Below are 20,777 nucleotides of genomic sequence, written 5' to 3'. Positions count from 1 at the left end.
CCCTTAAAATCAGCATCAACAAGAATCATGCTAATCCTTTTTAAGCAAGGAAAGAATGTTGTATGGCAATCTATGCAGTTGCCATTAAAAACTAATATGTTACTAGCAAGCCGTACCAGTTTTTGAGAGGTGCATAAAGGAATCCCCAAATTTATCAAATGCCCACCTTGATATTCTTGGTAGCTTCAAAACCATCCAGCTGGTTCAAAAGCTCAAGCATGGTTCTTTGAACCTCGCTGTCACCACCTGAGCCGGCATCAATACGGGACGATCCAATGGAGTCAATTTCATCCATGAAGATGATAGACGGCGCATGCTCCCTGTAGTATGACAAAATTGCTTTTAGCACAAGTAGGGAAATGCTATGCTTAGAATAAAGAATAAAAGGTCAAGCAGAACACTGATGCACAAAAACAAGGAGCGTTAGTTACACCTCATAAAGGTTCAAAAACTGCAAATCCCCGTGTTTAAATAAATTAAGAGCAGCGGTTTAAAAATCAAAACAGGTGCAGGAAAGAAAAAAAGCATGTTGGAAACTTTATCCCTTTTAAAGACACACCTAACATTCCATTACTGAGAAAACTGAAAATTTGTGAGTATATCTCCTCCAGGAGCAAAAAATGCACCGATATCAGGACAATTTTGTGCACAGAAGTATCAAGTCGAGGGCTCCAGACGTTTTGACCACCTGGGGTTTTTTAGTGTGCACTGATGTCACACAGCACATGGGCGCCTTCCTTTTCATCTCCATAGAAAAGCAGCCGCCACGGCTGGGATTCGATCCCGCGCCCCTGGGCACAGCAATCGAGCGCCATAACTCCTGTACTGCCACGGCGGGTGAAGAGCCACAGAATTAGCCTAAATGATGAGCTTAAGTTTAAGTATAACCTTACCAGACATGCTGTGAGTTACCTCCTAAATACCTCCCAGGCAAGATATTTATTCATTAAGGATCTTTTTAGGACATATTTACCTTGGTGGAATATTCGTGAAATGTGTGGTCCACCACACATCTTGATTTCAACCTCATAACCACGCCATACTACAGTCTGACAGGTGGTTTTATATAAAACATCGAAGAAACATTTTTTTAAAATGCGGGAAAGAATGTGTTATCCGGGAAAATGTGTGGTCCGAACTGACTGATTTTTGAAAGATTTAACCGCTGAATAAGGTAAAAAGACATTTAGAATTGACACTTTCGCTGCATAAAAATGCACATTATCGTTTCCTGACCTCAAGCAGGAACAGCTACTTTTTTTATCTCGCCTGTATTTGTGTTATGCTAAGCACGGAAGAGGTATATGGCGATTTCTACAGGTCGCTCAGGAGTATGCTTTCTTGCCCTGGGATGAGAATTTCAAATTCCACTGGGCGACCGGGATAGGTTGCGCGTATTCGGCTGGTTATCGAGCGAATCGGGGTGCTCTAGCTCGATCCACCAACCAGAGTTGGACCTCACCGGAAGTTCTAGCCGGTGATATCGTCATTTCCGGAATTTTTTGGCTGTTTTTAGCGGTTTCAAAGATATCGGCAGAGGACACTGGACATTAGAACTTTTTGTTGGGCTAGTTAGTGCATTTTATGAAATAAAGAAGCACCAACAATGAAGCACTTCTCTGCGTCACTTCCTTGTATTTGTTTGTTGTTGGCGCTTCTTTATTTCATGACACTGGGCATCACAGTTTTTTGCGCTAATATGTCAAAGTGCATCTACTGAAAAAACTTCTAAAGCGTTACAATTATGCGAAAGCAAACTGCAGAGGGCCGCACTCCTGCCTATTCATCAACCGCAACATTTTCGCCACTGGAATGCGACTACAACTAGTGGAACTGGCTCAGCATTTACTTCCACCACGCACTTTGCACGTTCCGCTGGTCGACCAAAAGTGATTCGCTCTGTAGTGGTTTAGGTCGCTCTGTTCGGATTCGGGCGCCCAACTTTGCCCAACCAGTGAAAATCGCCATTAGTAACAAATCCGGTTCATAGAAGGCAATGATGAGCCAATGATGAGGCAATGATGAGATAGTTGTTTCCGGATGCTTCGCCTCCTTACACCAGTGCCATGTGAAGAAGCCATCGCGATAGCTTACAGTCACCATGTTTTTGCTTATGCTGAATTGCCCAGACACGGCCCGCTTGTATGTAAGCGCATAGTTAAAGTTATCAAATGGTTCATCCCTATGCCCTTAAGGCACTGCAAAGAAGCCATCACATTTCTCATGAAGTCGTGTTTCCGCATTCCGGTGGAAACACGACTTCGTGGTGGCTTGTTGGTTGGCTCATTGGCATTCTTGATATTTCCCCCATTTGCACCTGGGTACCGAGGAAAACAAAACTGGTGGCTGAACACTAGGTACCGAGGAAAGTAAAATTGGTGGCTGAACGCCGCTGTTCAGTTTTTCATGTCAGAAGGCCCCAGATTCAGCCGCTCCCACAATAGCATGTGTCCGTTCGGTTGTGAAGCATATTATACAACCATAATCTTTCAAAATTTTGAATATCGTAACTGGGAAAACATGTTGTCCAGGAATATATTAACCGAGAGAAAAATAGAGTAACTCCATGAGAGATTTTTCTTTAGCGCCCACAGTTTTGAGCGTATGAAACGGGAATTCATATGAACATACTTATCAGCGAGGTTCTACCAATGCTGGGAAAAAGTGAACTAACCTGGCCATGACGAAGAGTTCACGTACCATCCGTGAACCCTCACCAATGAATTTCTGCACTAGCTCCGACCCAGACACACGAATGAAGGTGCAGTCTGTGTGATGGGCAACGGCTCGTGCCAGCAGCGTCTTGCCTGTCCCAGGAGGTCCGTACAGCAGGACACCCTGCACGAACAACAGCCCTTGAGCACATGCAAGTGGGGAAAAACAGGCCATTTTCATCGACTGCAACACCTCAAAAGCAGCCAAGGATGAACGAAAAAAAATGTTCTTTTATTCTTGCGCAGTGCATTAACCTGCGAGACCTCAGTAGCTCTCGTAAACTAAGCTTGTAAAAGCGAAAAGTAAAAAAATGGTACAGCCTTACAGAGCATGATTCAACCAAAGCAAGCACAGCACTTTTAATGCACACTGTTGCAACTGTTGCACACTGTTGCAACTTTTAATGCAACTGTTGCTTTGTGTCAGCCAACCGTGCCCCCAGTACAGGGGTGCATGTACACACATACGCTCATCACTACAGCAAAGACAAATAACATCTGCCACACCTGTATTCTAGGAAAAAGACGCATGCAATAAAATTACCATGAATTACCACAGCTATAAAGGATCTAACAAGCTTTACTAAGAACAATGTGGCCGTATGAAAAACAATGTTTACAGACAACTAAATCGCACAATACAGTTGGCAAGCAAAAGTTTAAGCGATGCATGTTCTCAGTAATGAGTTTATTTTGCCATCGCATCACGATGCAATCTATCCAAATCGCACAGTACAGTTGGCAAGCAAAAGTTTAAGCGACGCATGTTCTCAGTAATGAGTTTATTTTGCCACCGCATCAAGATGCAATCCATCGATACCAATACAGAATGAATTGAGCACGCATGTCCCCTCATACTCGTATGCATTTCAAGTGACTGGCTTTCATACTGCGCTGAAATAAATTCTGACCCCACATTCATGTCCCATAAACTTTTGATGATGAGTGTAAATAACTGGATATATATATATATATATATATATATATATATATTGTCACGTACACGGTGACTAAGGATACCAATGATAGCAGGGGGTAGCCCAGACACAAGAACACAGCAGCACAGACGCAAACGTGTAAGCGACACTTTGTCGTCCTCTTCAACTTCGTCCTCCTTTTTCACCTCAGTCATGCGCCACCTGGCAACGCTAGGTGGCATTACCCCCTCCCTCCGGAAAAAAATGAGAAGGGCCGGTAAAAATGGTGTGAAAAGCAAGAGAGTGGTCACAGCGGGTGGCCATACGCTATCGGTGGTAGTACGGCTTCAGTCGCACAATGTGCACAATGTCCGAGCTGTGCTTTCGACGTTTTGGTTGTGTGGCACCGTCTGGGATAACTTCATAACTAAGGTCACTCACACGGCGCAACACTTTGTACGGCCCGAAGTAGCGGGAAAGGAGTTTCTCTGACAAGCCTGGACGGTGAACTGGTGTCCATACCCAGACTTGATCTCCAGGCTTGTAGTCAACCTGGCGGTGCCGGAGGTTGTAACGGTGCGCGTCAGTGGTCTGCTGCTGCCCAATGTGCACACGGGCGAGCTGGCGGGCTTCCTCAGCGCGGATGGCATATTGCTGGGCATCTGAGGATAGCTGGTCATCATCTGGGCACGGGAGCATGGAATCGAGCATGCTCTGAACTTCGCGTCCGTAAACAAGTCGAAATGGTGTGAAGCGCGTTGTCTCTTGTAAGGCTGTATTATACGCAAATGTAACGTACGGCAGCACCTCGTCCCAGGTCTTGTGCTGCACATCGACGTACATTGCCAACATGTCCGCAATCGTCTTGTTCAATCTTTCTGTAAGGCCATTGCTTTGTGGATGGTACGCTGTGGTTTTGCGATGGGTCGTGCAACTCAGCTCAAATATGCGGTCGATCAGCTGTGATGTGAAAGCTGTCCCTCTGTCGGTAATGACGTAGGAAGGGGCGCCATGCCGCAAGACTATGTTGTGCATGAAAAACTCTGCTACTTCGGAAGCTGTGGCATGAGGGATTGCCTTTGTCTCAGCGTATCGAGTCAGGTAGTCAGTAGCGACTACTATCCATTTGTTTCCGGCCTGCGACAAAGGGAAAGGGCCAAGGAGATCCATTCCAATTTGGTCGAACGGAATGCGGGGTACTTTAACGGGCTTGAGAAATCCGGCAGGCTTCTGGGGCGGTGTTTTACGGCGCTGGCATTCGCGACAGCTTCGTACATAGCGTTTCACTGCTGCGGAAAGTCCTGGCCAGTAATACATGTTGCGGACGCGAGCAAGCGTCCGTGAGTAACCCAAATGACCAGACGTTGGTTCATCATGGCAAGCAAGGAGAATATCCTCACGGAGCTCGCATGGCACTACCAGAAGGTAAGTTCTGTCTTGGCTCTGGGAGTTTCTTTTATACAATACGCCTTGCCGTATGCAGAAGGAACCAAGGTGCCGAGATAGGTGTCGAGGCAGAATCGTATTACGCCCTTCCAGATAATCGATGAGTGGAAGGATGTCTGGATCAGCTCTTTGTCGATCCCTGAGCTCAGATGCGCTGAGGGCTCCTAGAAAACCGCTATCGTCATCGGCTGTAGTATCGCCAGTGTCAACGGGTGCTCGTGACAGCGTGTCGGCGTCTTCGTGTTTGCGGCCGGACTTGTAAACAATGGTTATGTCAAACTCCTGAAGACGTAAACTCCAGCGTGCAAGTCGTCCAGATGGGTCTCGCAGATTTGCCAGCCAGCACAAACAATGATGGTCGGTGACGACTTTAAATGGCCGGCCGTAAAGATAGGGACGAAACTTCATAGTAGCCCATACGACCGCCAGGCATTCCTTTTCTGAGGTGGAATAGTTCATTTCGGCACGAGAGAGAGTGCGGCTGGCATAGGCTATTACTCGCTCAAACCCGTCTTGATGCTGAACAAGGACCGCGCCAAGACCGATACTACTGGCGTCAGTGTGTATCTCAGTGTCAGCCGCTTCATCGAAGTGCGCCAGAACAGGGGATGTTTGAAGGCGCTCACGAAGCAAAGAGAAGGCCATCTGCTGCTCAGAGTTCCACACAAAGGAGGTGTCCTTCCTTGTAAGGCGCGTCAGAGGTTCTGCGATCTGAGAAAAGTCCGCAATGAAACGCCGATAATATGCGCACAGGCCGAGGAAGCGCTGAACAGCCTTCTTATTAGCTGGAACGGGAAATCGTGCGACGGCAGCAGTCTTATCGGGATCCGGGCGCACCCCATCAGCGCTTACAACATGGCCGAGGAACTTGAGTTCTGTATACCCGAAGTGGCATTTCTGGGGCTTCAGCGTGAGATCAGCAGAACGGAGGGCTTCCAGGACAGCTCGAAGGCGTTCGAGGTGTTGATCAAATGTTTCGGAAAAAACAACTACATCGTCCAAGTACACAAGACAGATCTGCCACTTGAGGCCAGTGAGGACGGTGTCCATCATCCTTTGGAATGTAGCTGGGGCAGAGCACAATCCAAATGGAAGTACTTTGAATTCATATAGGCCATCTGGAGTGACAAATGCGGTTTTTTCTCGGTCTCTTTCGTCTACTTCGATTTGCCAATAGCCGCTTTTTAAATCAATAGATGAAAAATACTTCGCACGTCGCAATCTGTCCAGTGAGTCATCGATGCGCGGCAACGGGTATACATCTTTCTTTGTCACATTATTCAATTTTCGATAGTCGACGCAAAATCGAAGAGTGCCGTCTTTCTTTTTGACAAGGACAACTGGTGAAGACCACGGACTTTGTGAAGGCTGCACAACACCATCATCCAGCATCTCCTGAACTTGCGTCTGGATCACTTCTCGTTCTTTGGCAGACACACGATAAGGCTGCTGTCGTATTGGGCGAGCGTCGTCATAAGTAATGATGCGATGCTGTGTAATGGGCGTTTGACGAACCTTCGAGGAAGAAGCAAAGCAGTGCTTGAAGTCTAGCAGCAGTTGCTCTAAAGCCCGCCGTTTCTCCTTTGACAAGTGACAGTTAATGTCGATGTTGTCAAGAGATGGCTCGTTAGTTTCTACTGCCGTGGATGCAAAACAGACCGGATCGTGCGCAACATGGTCAGCAAAAGCGATAGCAGTCCCCGGGAACAAGTGTCGGTACTCATTAGAAAAATTTGTGACAAGGAGTGCAGCCCGGCCATTGTGAAACGACAATAAACTTCGAGGAGCGCAAATGCCATGAGCAAGCAGGAGTGTATGGTTCGCCTCCGCTACAGCATCACCGGTACGGAAATCGTCACAGGTAACTTCCACAAGAGCACTGCTTCGCGGCGGCAGCGAGACGCTCTCAGCGGAAACACGAAGTGCGTTATTGCAAGGACTGCTACTATCTTGTTCGGTAGACTGTCCCATCGAAAACGTGACGAGTCTATTTCGCAGGTCGATAACTGCTCCGTACTCCCGCAGAAAGTCAATGCCGAGGATAAGGTCACGGGAGCAGTCACTTAAAACAACGCAACTAACGACGAACGTACGTCCGTTAATCTGAATGCGAGCCGTGCACATCCCCTTTGGAGTAACTATATGACCGCCGGCGGTTCGAAGGCACACACCTGGCCAAGCAGTGAGCACCTTCTTCAAAACAGTCGCCATGCGACCACTCAAAATTGAATAATCGGCACCGGTGTCCACTAAAGCATTGACCGTAGTGCGACCGTCTAAAATAACCGGAAGGTCCAGAGAAACGCTTTTTGCTTCCCTAGGTGACGGTACCAGCAGCTCGCGGTCGGATCGAAGCGGCGGCGACGGGAGGTCTTCAACGCAGCGACTACCAGCGGCCTCGCCCCCGAAGGTCGCTGTTTTCAGTTTTCCCGACCAGGGCTAGACGAGCGGCCTTGGTCCTCTCGCGAGGAACCGTGAGTGAACGAGGAGGAGCGCCTTGGCGAAGGGGAGCGGGGCTGACGCTGCGAACGAGATGAACGCTGCTCCGCCAGGTACTCCTCAATAACTCGGGGCCGTTGACCAAACCGGGGAGGAGGCGAGTCGATGCGGAAGCCGTGGAGACCGAGGCGTCGATACGGACAATCCCGGTAGAGATGTCCTGGTTCACCGCAGTGGAAGCAAAGCGGACGGCGGTCAGGCGTGCGCCAAATGTCGGCTTTGCGTCGGGGCAGCGGGCGATTGTCGAAGTTCTGCACTGGCTGCACCGAGGGCAGCGGAACTGTAGGTGACGCGAGAATGGGCGGTGGTGAAGGGGGAGCCTGACTCTGCAGAACTTCCGCATATGTGGGACGATTGTCGGTCCCCGACAGCAATGGCGGGCTCGAAACTACAGGCGAAAGAGGGCTCTTGAGTGCCTGCCGCACCTCCTCCCGCACTATAGCAGAAACGGAAGATGGCGATTGCTGCAGAGGGCTCCAGAACTTGCTTAGTTCTTCGCGCACGACGCTGCGAATCAGTTCGCGCAATGCATCGGGATGCCGCTCTGAAGATGCAAATGATTCCGCGGTTGTGCGTGTATGAAAAGGTCGGTCATAAGCCACGGCACGTTGGTGTAGCACCTTTTCCATTGTGGTGGCCTCCGCAAGGAATCCGTTTACAGTCGAGGGTGGGTTTCGCACAAGGCCTGCGAACAACTGCTCTTTCAAACCCTGCATCAAGTGCCTGACCTTTTTGTCCTCGGACATGGCGGGATCGGCTCGCCTGAAGAGGCGCGTCATGTCCTCGACGTATGCTTGGACACTCTCATTCGGCCTTTGGATGCGAGAGTGAATGGCACGTTCTGCATGCTCGCGACGATCTGCGCTAGTGTAAGCCTCGAGCAGTTGACGACGGAATTCCCGCCACGAAGTTAAAGCTTGCTCTCGGTTCTCGTACCAGATACGGGCGCCGTCCTCAAGGCTGAAGTAGACGTTCCTTAGTTTGGCAGCATCGTCCCACTGGTTGAATGCAGCGACACGTTCAAACTGAAGGAACCAATCCTCCACATCCTCAAAGAGGTCCCCATGGAAAGTCTTCGGTACCCGAGGGGCCTGCAAGGTGTAGTTACAGGCCGGTGCGAGGCCCGTCACCTGCTGCGCAGGAGCACTAGATATCATGGCGGCGGGTGCTGGCTGAAACTCCGGAGACAGTCCCTGGAGCCGTCGACTGGAGCGATGCACGGGGGTGTCCAATGGTACAGGGCTGGCGCGACGTCTTGTAGATGGAGATTCTTGCATAGGCGATCGTTTTACCCAGCACCTCCACCAGAATGTCACGTACACGGTGACTAAGGATACCAATGATAGCAGGGGGTAGCCCAGACACAAGAACACAGCAGCACAGACGCAAACGTGTAAGCGACACTTTGTCGTCCTCTTCAACTTCGTCCTCCTTTTTCACCTCAGTCATGCGCCACCTGGCAACGCTAGGTGGCAATATATATATATATATATATATATTGTAAGCACTGTGAGTGACCTTCATCTTCATCTCAGCGTAATCATCATCGGTCATCGGGTCGTGCGAAGACGACGAAGTGTTGCTAAGCTGTGGCTAGTCGGTAGCTGCTGCTTCGGCCTACCTGAAGTAAAAAGGTGAATTTGCTGGTGCGTTCTTCTGCCTCACAAGTGGTGGAAGTGCCTCCTGATCCCAGCGTCCTCAACGCGGCACCCCCTGGAGCTCCGTTCCGGTCGTGTTCTTGGCGGCACATCAACCGCCATGGCGCAGTCACATCCCACTGCTCTCACCGTTCCGGCGCCTGTAGCTACCGATGGGCATCCCACGGCTGCCCATGCCACCTCTGCACCACTGACGTCCCAAGGTGCACTTGCTCAGCACCATTTGACCCACCCAACTTGGTCAGTTACCTCACGTCAGCGCGACCCTCCGGTTTTCGCCGGTCTCCGCGGTGACGACGTCGAAGACTGGCTACAACAGTACGATCGGGTGAGCGCTTTTAACGGTTGGGACGCTTCTATGAAGCTACTCAACGTCTCATTCTACCTGAGTGACGTGGCTAAGACGTGGTTCCTCAACCATGAGGACGCCATTCCTGACTGGCCTCAATTCACGACACAGATCCGCCAGATATTTGGAACTGTTGGTGCTGGTCCGGCCTCTTTTCAAAAGAAGCTAGAGACCCGTGTGCAGCTTCCAGGAGAGACATACACATCCTACATTGAGGACGTACTCGCCCTTTGCCGGCGAGTTAACAATGGCATGGTCGAGGCTGAACGTGTCGGACATATTTTAAAAGGAATTGGCTCTTTTGCCTACGCAGCTCTAGCTGCCCAAAATCCCGTCACGGTGGCAGACATTCGTGCCACTTGCCAGCGACTTGACTATCTACAGTCGCGCCGCCTCAACAACACCTGGGATCCGAGTCAAATTCCCGAAACTGATCTGCGCACCATCATACGATCTATAATACGGGAAGAGCTCCACAATGATATTTCGTCGGTTCCTGCCTTCTCACGCCCACCTGCTCAATCTACTGGGTTGCGTGGCATTATCAAGGAGGAGCTTACTTCACTCAATCGTCCCATGGCTACAGAACCACCAGCCCCTCCCTACGTTCCGACGTATGCTGAAGTCACTGCGGCTCCTCCTCCTTGTCCTCCTGTCCATCACGCGCCTGTCCCACCCAGCCTCGCCGCCCTGTCCCCGCGACCACCGGTGTATGGTAATTGGCGGCCTCTCCCACCTCGTCCAGTATGTTTCTACTGCGGAATCCGCGGCCATGTAACACGCGTTTGTCGCCGACGACTGCGAGATGAGCGTGCGAGCTATGGGTACGTTCGACGTGACGACGCCTACCAGCTTCCTCCTCGCCAGTACTACACCGATAATGACCTCCGTCCCTCTTCCTCCCCGTCGACTTCTCCTGACCGGTCTAGGACAGCACGGCCATCGCGTCGTCGCTCCCCGTCACCCTTTCGCCGGACTTCGTCGCCCCTTCGCCCTCCATCTTCAGCTTCTGCCCGCCAAACGGAAAACTAACCTGTGCAGTTTCCGGAGGTAAAACTGCACCGCCTGTCGTCGCTCCAATTCCTCCTCTGCTCCCATCAAACATGTTGACTGTATTCCTTGAGGGACATGAACTGGAAGCTTTAATTGATACCGGCGCCGCTATTTCTATTATGAAACTTGACTTGTGTTTAAAACTGCGAAAAGTGCGCACACCTTATACCGGTCCTCCTTTACGTGCTGCAAATGGACAGAATATTAACCCTTGTGGAGCGTGTACAGCCCGAGTCACCATTGATGGCATCTTGCACTTCATTGAGTTTGCTGTCCTATCCTCCTGTGTCCATCAACTCATCTTCGGCTGGGATTTCCTCCAAAACGCCTCAGCAGTCATTACGTGTTCCCCTCCCACTATTGAAGTCACTGAATGCAACATTCTTGCCGATAGAGAACCACTTTCTTCCCGTGTAGTTATGCTTGCCGATCACGTCCTCTATCCGGGCAACGAAGATATTCTATCTGTGACTTCTGACGCCGTCACCGATGGCGACGTCCTGATTACACCCAGCCCTCGTCTCCTGTCAAGAGGTATTATCATCATCGTGTCCCTTCTTCGCTTCTCCAGCGGTTCTTCTCTTCTCGCCGCATTCAACACCACATCAGAGCCCATTCTTCTGCGACGCGACTCTACTGTTGCATCAATTGCTTCCGCCCAGCCTGTCACACTTCTTCCCATTTCCACCTCCGATCGCTCTGATTCATCCCCTGCCTCGCTCAGTGCAGCACTTCGCCACACGATCAGCACCGACCTGACAACAGACCAGACAGACGCATTGCTCGCTGTATTGAACAAGCACGCAGACTCGTTCGACGTCAATTCCGGCACACTGGGTCAAACCGCTGCAGCAACGCATCGCATACTCACCGACGGATCAAGCATAGTTAGACGCCGGCCTTATCGTGTTTCTCCAACCGAGCGCAAAGTTATTCAGGAAAATGTTGCTGACATGCTTGCACGCAACATCATACGCCCATCGTCTAGTTCCTGGTCATCGCCTGTTGTGCTAGTGCAAAAAAAAGACGGTTCGGTTCGTTTTTGTGTAGATTACCGTGCTCTAAACAGAATAACTCGTAAGGATGTGTATCCCCTCCCTCGAATTGACGACGCCCTCGATTGTTTGCAAGGTGCCCAATTTTTCTCCAGCCTTGACTTAAGATCAGGCTACTGGCAGATCCCCATGAATGAAGATGATAAAGAGAAGACCGCCTTTGCAACACCGGACGGTTTATACGAATTCAATGTAATGCCTTTTGGACTCTGCAACGCTCCTGCTACATTCGAGCGTATGATTGACACAGTTCTCCGCGGCCTCAAATGGAAAACATGTCTCTGTTACTTAGATGACATCGTCATTTTTTCTTCGTCATTTCCTGATCACCTTACTCGTCTCGATGAAGTTTTGACAGCACTTTCCAGCGCTGGCCTACAGCTAAACACGAAGAAATGCCGTTTTGCATCAAAATCCATTAAAGTTCTTGGCCATCTCGTAAGCAGCGAAGGAATTAAGCCTGACCCTGAAAAAATCGCTGCTGCGCTGCACTTTCCCCGTCCAACTCGGGTCAAAGATCTCCGCAGTTTCCTCGGCTTGGCATCATACTTCCGCAGATTCATCCGCAATTTCGCCTCTATTGCCTCACCTTTACATGCGCTTCTTCACAACGACACGCCTTTCATCTGGTCTCCTGCTTGCGAAGAAGCATTTGAAACTCTGAAGCGTGCTCTGACTTCGGGTCCCGTCCTCTGCCATTTTGATGATAAAGCACCGACAATTTTGCACACCGACGCCAGTAGCCATGGCATTGGCGCTGTCCTTCTGCAACGCCAAAACACCTCTACAGAAAATGTTGTTGCCTATGCGAGCCGAACTCTGACTTCTGCGGAACAAAACTACACTATTACCGAACAAGAATGTCTCGCCGTCGTCTGGGCTGTTCAGAAGTTTCGTCCTTACCTGTACGGCCGTCACTTCACAGTCGTCACTGACCACCACGCCCTATGCTGGTTATCCACTTTGAAAAATCTGTCCGGTCGTCTCGGGCGGTGGATCCTCCGCCTTCAAGAGTACGACTTTACTGTCACTTACAAATCGGGCAAGAAGCACAAGGACGCCGACGCTCTCTCTCGTTGCCCTATTGCTTTGCCGTCGCAACCCATGTCCTCGCATTCCTCTCCTGTCCCAACGGAGTCAAGCCATTTAAACCCTACAGTTATGCAGTCTTTGAGCGCCGCCTCTATTGCTCCCATGCCAGATATACACTGCAATCTTGCTCACCACCAGAGTGCTGACCCTTACTGTCAAAAGCTGATTGATAGTCTCAGCGGTGTTATTAGACCTCCAAATGCCCGTCTCCGTCGTCGGCTCAAAAATTTCAAGTTACAGGATGGCACATTATTTTGGCACAACTACAGCCCACTGGGCCACACATGGGTTCCCGTAATTCCTTCTTCCCTGCGTCCTCAAGTTCTACAAGCCTTTCACGACGACCCCACCGCAGGTCACCTTGGGTACCACAAAACCTACGACCGCATCAAACGTCGTTTCTTCTGGCCTGGCCTTTCAACCTCAGTATTAAAATACGTAGCGTCTTGCATCCCTTGTCAACGACGCAAGCGGTCTACGTCGCCTCCTGCCGGTCTCTTGCAACCTCTCCCATGTCCTTCCACACCTTTCGAAGTCGTCGGAATCGACTTGTATGGACCCCTGCCCTTGACTCCAGCTGGCAACCGCTGGGTCGTTACTGCCGTTGACCACCTCACCCGATACGCTGAAACCGCAGCACTTCCTTCCGGCTCCGCTTCCGAAATCGCCAACTTCTTCCTCCACACCATACTTCTTCGCCACGGCGCCCCTCGCCTCCTCCTTAGCGATCGTGGCAAGTCGTTCCTCTCCACCGTCCTCGCCGCAGTGCTTAATGCTTCAGGCACGGTGCATAAAACTACATCTCCTTACCACCCTCAGACCAATGGCCTCACAGAACGCTTTCATCGCACCCTTTCTGATATGCTATCCACCTACATTCACCCTCAGCACAACAACTGGGACTCTTTACTCCCCTTTGTAACCTTCGCCTACAACACTGCCGTTCAACGAACCACCACCTACTCTCCGTTTTTTCTTGTTTATGCCCGCCATCCTACCTTCTCCCTCGAAGCATCTTTCTTCACAGCTTCTACTCCTTCTGCCGCGCCTTCCCACGAACAGTTCGTGTCTCGTATCGCCCACTGCCGTGATCGTGCCCGCCTTCAAACTGAAGCCACTCAAGCTTCCAGGAAAAGCACGTATGATGCGACTCATCGCTCAGTGTCTTTCCGCCCTGGAGACGAAGTGCTACTCTGGACACCTACTCGCATCCCCGGCCTGTGTGAAAAGTTTCTGAGCCGTTTTATTGGCCCGTACACGGTTCTGGAACAAACTTCCCCTGTAAACTATCTCATCACACCTGCATCGCCTGTTCGCGATCGTCGGTGTCGCGGCACCGAGATTGTGCACGTGTCGCGCTTGAAACCCTTTAACCGCCGACCTTAAGATTTAATTTGCGACCAGGATGGTCGCTTTCGTTCGGGAGGGGGAATGTTGTAAGCACTGTGAGTGACCTTCATCTTCATCTCAGCGTAATCATCATCGGTCATCGGGTCGTGCGAAGACGACGAAGTGTTGCTAAGCTGTGGCTAGTCGGTAGCTGCTGCTTCGGCCTACCTGAAGTAAAAAGGTGAATTTGCTGGTGCGTTCTTCTGCCTCACAATATATATATATATATATATATATATATATATATATATATATATATATATATATATATACAGAGGTGGGCAACCTCATGAGGTTTCGACCTCATGAGGTCGACCTCAACCTCAAAATGACCTCAACCTCACGGAGTGAGGTGAGGTTGAGGTGAGGTCGGTGACAGCTCGAAATTTTTTGAGTGAGGTCACGAAATTGGACCTCAACCTCACGCGTGAGTTTGAGGTTGAGTGAGGTCGTCATTGTGTGAGGTCGAAATTGTGAGGTCCAGGCTTTTTGCTGTTGCCGCGGCTTTCTTCGAAGAGCGCCCCTTTTGACGCGGAGCTCGAGCGGACTGCCGCGGTGTGCCCGCCGGCTCTCGGTGTTTGGTTACCCCCCGTTCGGACGACCGGATGCTGCAGCCCCTGCCCAGCTTTCGGCATTCCACCGTAATGTCCGCAGCCCGAGGACGCTTCCCTCTGGTCTTCTTGGAAGGAGATATTTTTTTGTTTACTTCCCGAACTCCTCATGCCCCCCGCCCGCCACCCCCGTTTCCTCTGACTTGTTTTTGCCGATGCTTGCCGCCGGCTCAAACACCCAGGAGCGCGCAAAGCACATAACTCATGTTGACCCGCGGTGCTTTTGTCGGATGCCGCAAAGAAACAAGCAAACTAAAAAGTGAAGCAAACTGTCTTTTCGCAGACGGCGTGGAGCAGAACTGTTTGTCGTGTGCATGCCCGTTTCCAGGCGCTAACGTCACGGCTGCTGCCTTACATTCGATAAAGGACCCCGCTGTACATTACACGGAAACTTAACAGAAAATGGTGCAGCGAAATTGTTAGAGGACGTGATACTCACAGATAAAAAAAAAGGAAAACATGAACAAACTAGGAAAACCGGCACAATACCATCTGAGCATTTTATCGAAGTCCTCCCTTTCGAATTGTACGTCATCGTTCTATATTCCGGTCCTGTAAATTTATATTCTTGTATTCTCCAAAATAACCTCTCTTTGGTCTTGTGCTGCTTGTTCCTTGTAACAGATTCACAGGTGGCCCCGAAAAACTGCAATGGGATGAAGGTGCTAGCGTTCCGTATATAACCAATATAGCGGTAAAACATGCAAGAGGATGAAACGGACGGCACAGCTTATAAGACGCAGTGGTATGCAGGAAAGAAGCCTGCACATGTTAACTACTTGTCGAGATAGAAGAGACAAAAAAATAGATATGGGGCTTGCATACAGTGAAGCCCATTGAAAAAAAAATGATTTCGCTCCGCTAAGGCCTCTTGTTTCTCTCTCAAATTCTAGTGAAATCAAGCAATGCAGGAGAAAGGAGGAGAGTAAGGGATTCTTAACTTCATAACATCAGGCTTCTCTTGAAATCTCTTATTCAGGCGCAGAAAAAAAGAAAAAAGAGAAAAGCTTTCTCCTACTTGTTTTTATGAGCTAGAAAGTATTGAGATGGTTTCCGGCTCGACATTTTGGTGTCTAGACGGACGAATTGGTGTAGCGAACTGAGCGTGTCTTTTTTGTGCTCCCGTCTGCTCCAGACGGACAAATCAATCTGATGAAAATTTTTGTGGCCAGATGTCGGAATAAATTTTTCAGACATTTCTCTTTTTCTTTAAAAATCAATTTAGATATACGTGAATGAACCCAATTACATGCTAGCACTGAGGAATGCAGTAAAGTCGATGTCTCAAACCTTCTATACGCTCTGGGAAGCGCAGTTCTCTTCTGTTTTTAGTGTGCGACATTTGTTATTACTTTCGCCAACATGGTATTTCTTCATATATATTTTCTTGTATGTCAATTAAGTTCGTACACTGCCGAAAAAAGAACAGGCTTCTTCCCTCACATTAGGCTCTTTCTTTGGCATCTTTTCAGAGGCCCATAGCACAACCCTCCTTTCCACTTACCGGCGTGGACATTTAGTTTTTCTCTTTTTGCAAGTATTGAAAAGCGCGATGCAGTCTCTGGAAGCGGAGTAAACACATACCCCACTGCCTTTGGTGTGTATTGGTGACAGTTCGGCATTCACTGCATGAGCAAAACCAGATGCCATGGAGACGGACGGCGAAGGGAGGAGCGCGTGCACAGCAGGGGGCGCGGTCCCTCCGGGCTGCTTGCTCGCCTCCTTTCTGTTGTTCTTGTCTTTATTTTACGTTTATGTGCTGTAACTATTCGACACTAACGGGGAAACGGTTTCTCTAGATTCACGTACGGTGCATGCGCCGAAGCAGCTTCGGAGACACCACCGTGCAATTTATTAGTTTAGTCTTCAAAGGAAAACAAGTGAATACTAGAACGAAGCTCGTCTCAGAATTGTTGGCGAAATGGCATCCAGTATTCAGCTCAGACGTACAAGTATTTTTTTTTTTTTTTTTTTTTTTTTTTTTTTTTTTTAGGCGGGTGGGAGTTGGACATTTTGCTCCGGCGAAATTTGACGGGCGAGCCGATGTTCGCGACAGCAAAGTGGTTCACGTTTAACCCTTTTTCCTAGCAGTTCCGACCCTTGTAATTTTTTAATGTAAGCGTGGTCTTCGAAGAAGCGGTTCCGCCAATTCTTGCAATACGCCACGGGATCGCAGAATTATAAACAAACGTCCAGGAGTGGCCGGTTGGGACCTCATAAGATAAACAGCATTCCTCTTGGAAATTTTCTGAAGGTTTATTCGGCGTTGGCCGAGTTTTATGATTAATTGGTGTTTTGCTGTCTTTTCCTCTTTTGTTTGTTTTGTTGGCGATTTAGTCTTCACAAGTCGTTTCATGAGTGGCTATTATGGAGAATTTGTGTCCCGTTAATATGACATCCGATAATACGGAGGAACCGAATTATGGACAGTTTTCTGGGGCGAATATTTTTCAATGTATTTATGCCTCGTTAATATAGAAACTCGCTCTCTGAACAATGGACAGGGGATGAATGCACACAGCCTATTCGGCCCATGTATTTTTGTCTCGTTAATATGTACATCGTTTGAAAAAACCAGGGGAGTCCGAACGCAAGTTAAAGAAGGGTGCGCAGGCCGGGAACCTATGCGACAGCCGATACGGTCGGATGCCTGAACGAGTCCTGTGGAGTTGGAAAGAACCAAAGCGGGCGTGTCGTCGTTTTAGGAGGGGAGGGGGCACAAGAGCGGAAAGCAAGGGAGGAGGAGGAGGAAATGACGGTGGATGGCAGGGATCGTAGACAGCAAACCGAGGGTCAGCTAACTAAGAAAAACCCCAAAAGGAGGGAACAGGGAGATTTCTGGGTGCAGCGGCAGCGCCGCAACTAAAGGCCGCAGTCTGGAAAATAGCAACATGTGGTCGCAATAAATTCTGCTGAACGTGAACAGAAGAGAGGTCGGTAAAAGCGTAAGAAAGAAATAAGAAGAAGAAAGACAAGCGCCAAAATTGGGGGTGGGAACTGAAGTTTCTCTATCCCAGAACACAATGTGTGTTCCATGAAGCCGTTAAAGCTTTTCGGTCAAGGTTAAGACACACTCACGAAGTAGAGCGACAAAAGAAAGGCGACGAGCACGCAACCAGGACCGGGCGTCCCGTCCTGGAGGCCCTTCCTTCTCGTGCTCCTGGTTTTCGTCACTGTTGCGCTGCCGAACTACCACATTTTGCAACACAGCGATCCGCATGTCGGCTTCGCCTTGAGTCAACGATGCGGCCTTGACAAGGTCTGAGCTCTTCGTAATCGGCTAGCCGTCGTTCTAAAATGTACTTCAGCTTGCAGTGTTTGTTTCATAGGAACACATACAGACGGCACCGGAAAGGGCTGTTTGATAGCCCTCTGTATAGTAGCCTGCCAACTTGACTCCCTCGCTTCCTTACAGAAGCAGTACAAGGCAAGAAAGAGAATCAGAAGAACGGAAAGTCAGGGAGGTTAACTAGGGAAAAAGAGTGCAAAGAAGCAGGAACCTGTAACCCTCAACTTTAGTCTGACTTTTGACATGGCGGGAGTTAAACGCAAAAGAAAGGAGCTGAACTTAGGCGCGAAGCGGGAAATCTGTGAGTACAAGCGGCAAAAGCCATCTCAGTTAATCCAAGCCACGAAAGACTGGACCCGAGTTCAACTAGGCCTCAGACTCGCCAGGTCGACGGTATACCATCTATATATACTACAGGACTCCGATAAATGACTCAACGTCGGCATCGCAGCGAAAGCCACAGTCCGACAGCGCCAAGCACAGTTCGAAGAAATGGAGTCAGCCTTGTTAATGTGGTTCGGGAATGTGTACGCGAATGGTGCTGTCGTGAGCGACGAAATGCTTCAAGAAAAGGCTCGCTGCCTCGGCAACATTATGAGTGCTTCTTCTCCTCCGTCTTGATAGGTTTTACCTGTGATGACTTACGGAATTTTTGTTCAGTAAAACAAGGGGATGTTTACTGAGAAATATTCTACGCTCTGTCTAGGCGTTACTGACCAGCTACTCAAGAGGATGGCTGACAAGGTTTAAGAATAGACATGAAGTTTCTGGTCTACGGATCTATGGAGAAGAGAGTAGCATCGACATCTCGGCTGTGTTTATATACCTAAATTAATTAAAACAGCAGCCATTAATTATACATTTTTTCTCAATTATATACTTTTCGTTTTTATTCATGACTCGTTATTATGGATGACTCCCTTTATGGACAGCTTTGGTCGGAAACCAAAGCGTCCGTACTAACGAGGCACGAATGTATTCCTATTTTTTCCTAATTTAATGTATTCTGTCGCAAAACAATGTACAGTGTATTAAAAAAAAAGCTCGGAAATCATCAATTTTTTTTCGAATTAAGAAAAAGAGCAAGGATGGAAGCTTGGGCGAGTTGGTGTCAGTTTTCTTGCCTCATAGCGCTAAACAGACAGTGACACAGCCAGACATACTGGACGGGCGATAAAAAAAAGCGCCCGTCCCGTGTGTCTCACTGTGTCCCTGTCTGTTTAGTGCTATGTGGCAAGAAAAGAAAAAGAGCATATCGTCATTGTTGTTGTCGTCGTCACTAGGGTCCACAGCATTTGGCTTTTCAGTTTATAGTAAGAACTGGCTTGTTTTATTTCTAATACGATTCTTATTCACGTGGGTCAGATGGGTTAAACTCTTTGTATTGCATTATGGGCCTATGCGTAGTAACGTTGTACCCATAAGGCCTTAGATTGAAACCGACCACAAAAGGGTAGGCGACGAGGGGGAGAGGATTGCCACTTTAGTGCAGAGTTGGACATGTAGGGTCCGGAGTTTTTCTGTTTTTATCCGGGATATTAATTGTTGTATAAAATTAAGAGTAAACTACAGCCTTCATACGACAAAATTCTGGCTAGCCTATATACCCTAGGATTACCGAGACATGTATATTAGCTTTAAGTTACGGTTTAATTTAATGATTCTTTTTTTTTTTTTGAGGTCGAGCACCCGACCTCAACCTCACATTTTGAGTTTGAGGTGAGGTTGAGTGAGGTCGCCAGTGGTCACCTGAAAAGTGAGGTGAGGTCGCCTGGGGGACCTCAACCTCAATTGATGAGGTTGAGGTTGAGTGAGGTCGCCAAATAGTTTTTGAGTTTGAGGTGAGGTCGAGGTTTTTGAGGTCAAATGCCCACCTCTGTATATATATATATATATATATATATATATAGTCAAACCTCAATACAACAAACACGCATATAACGAATTATTGAATATATTGAACTCTTTCGTAATATTTTTGTCAAACACGTGTATTTTTAACTTCCCATAGTGAACACGGTTCGGCATAAAACGGATATAACGAACTTCGCGACGCCAAGCACTATCTCACTTTAATAGCAGGAGGCAGGCTTCGTTGCACTACAAGTGTGTTGTGCGGCGCAGCAAACGTTCAGGACTACCTCGCAGGCACTGACAGCGCCACAGATGCCACGTCGGCATTGAGAGTTGACAGCCAAAAAAATTGTTCGCATCTGACAATCGCTGACAGCGCTGCTTCAGCAGCGGCGTGATCAAATGTAGCTTTTGCCTTTTTGCGTCTTTTGCGTTTTAGTGTAAGCAGGGGCGTCGCGGCATGGCCGTCATAGCTTTCAGTGGAGGCTGCGTCGGTGGTCGTGTCGAGTGTGGTGCGCAGGTGTGCGTAGTGCTGTGATGGCGGTGAGCGTGAAAAAAAGAGCAGCACTGACGTTAAAGACCAAGCTCGAGACAAAATCAGGGCCTTCAAGACAGTTTACAAGAGGAGACTGATTAACACTCTTCTCGTGAAGCTTCGTATGAAGCAGGACTTGAAGATCAACTTGCTGGGAGCATTAAAGCGGTATGAGACAGCATGAAGGGCGAAACAATTGCCAACTGCTTTCGGCACGCAGGTTTTGTTCCAGCAAAGGCCCGTGCATCAAGTGACGATGGGGACGATCCCGATGAAGCAGAAGCAGAGCTCCGCGAGCTCGATGCGGCCTGGAACG

General features: G+C 49.0%; 1 protein-coding gene across 2 annotated transcripts in view; it reads right to left on the bottom strand.

Moving 5' to 3' along the window:
* Window positions 1-20,777, bottom strand: part of LOC146197954 (26S proteasome regulatory subunit 8) — a 38,669-nt gene that overhangs the window by 10,668 nt on the left and 7,224 nt on the right. For both annotated transcript variants that reach the window (XR_014704918.1, XM_084593240.1), the window contains exons 7-8: window positions 2,675-2,838; window positions 167-320 (exon numbers count right to left, since the gene is read on the bottom strand). Coding sequence is in view for 1 of the 2 variants with exons in the window: in XM_084593240.1 (XP_084449366.1) it covers window positions 167-320; window positions 2,675-2,838 (318 nt within the window). In the remaining variant the exon portion in view is untranslated. The remainder of the gene's footprint in view (window positions 1-166; window positions 321-2,674; window positions 2,839-20,777) is intronic.

Source organism: Amblyomma maculatum, chromosome 2 (assembly GCF_055883805.1).
Source record: "Amblyomma maculatum isolate TAMU_Amacu chromosome 2, ASM5588380v1, whole genome shotgun sequence".
Classification (NCBI taxonomy): domain Eukaryota; kingdom Metazoa; phylum Arthropoda; class Arachnida; order Ixodida; family Ixodidae; genus Amblyomma; species Amblyomma maculatum.
The sequence above is the reverse complement of the archived record's forward strand: the minus strand, read 5'-3'. Positions and strand labels throughout refer to the sequence as shown.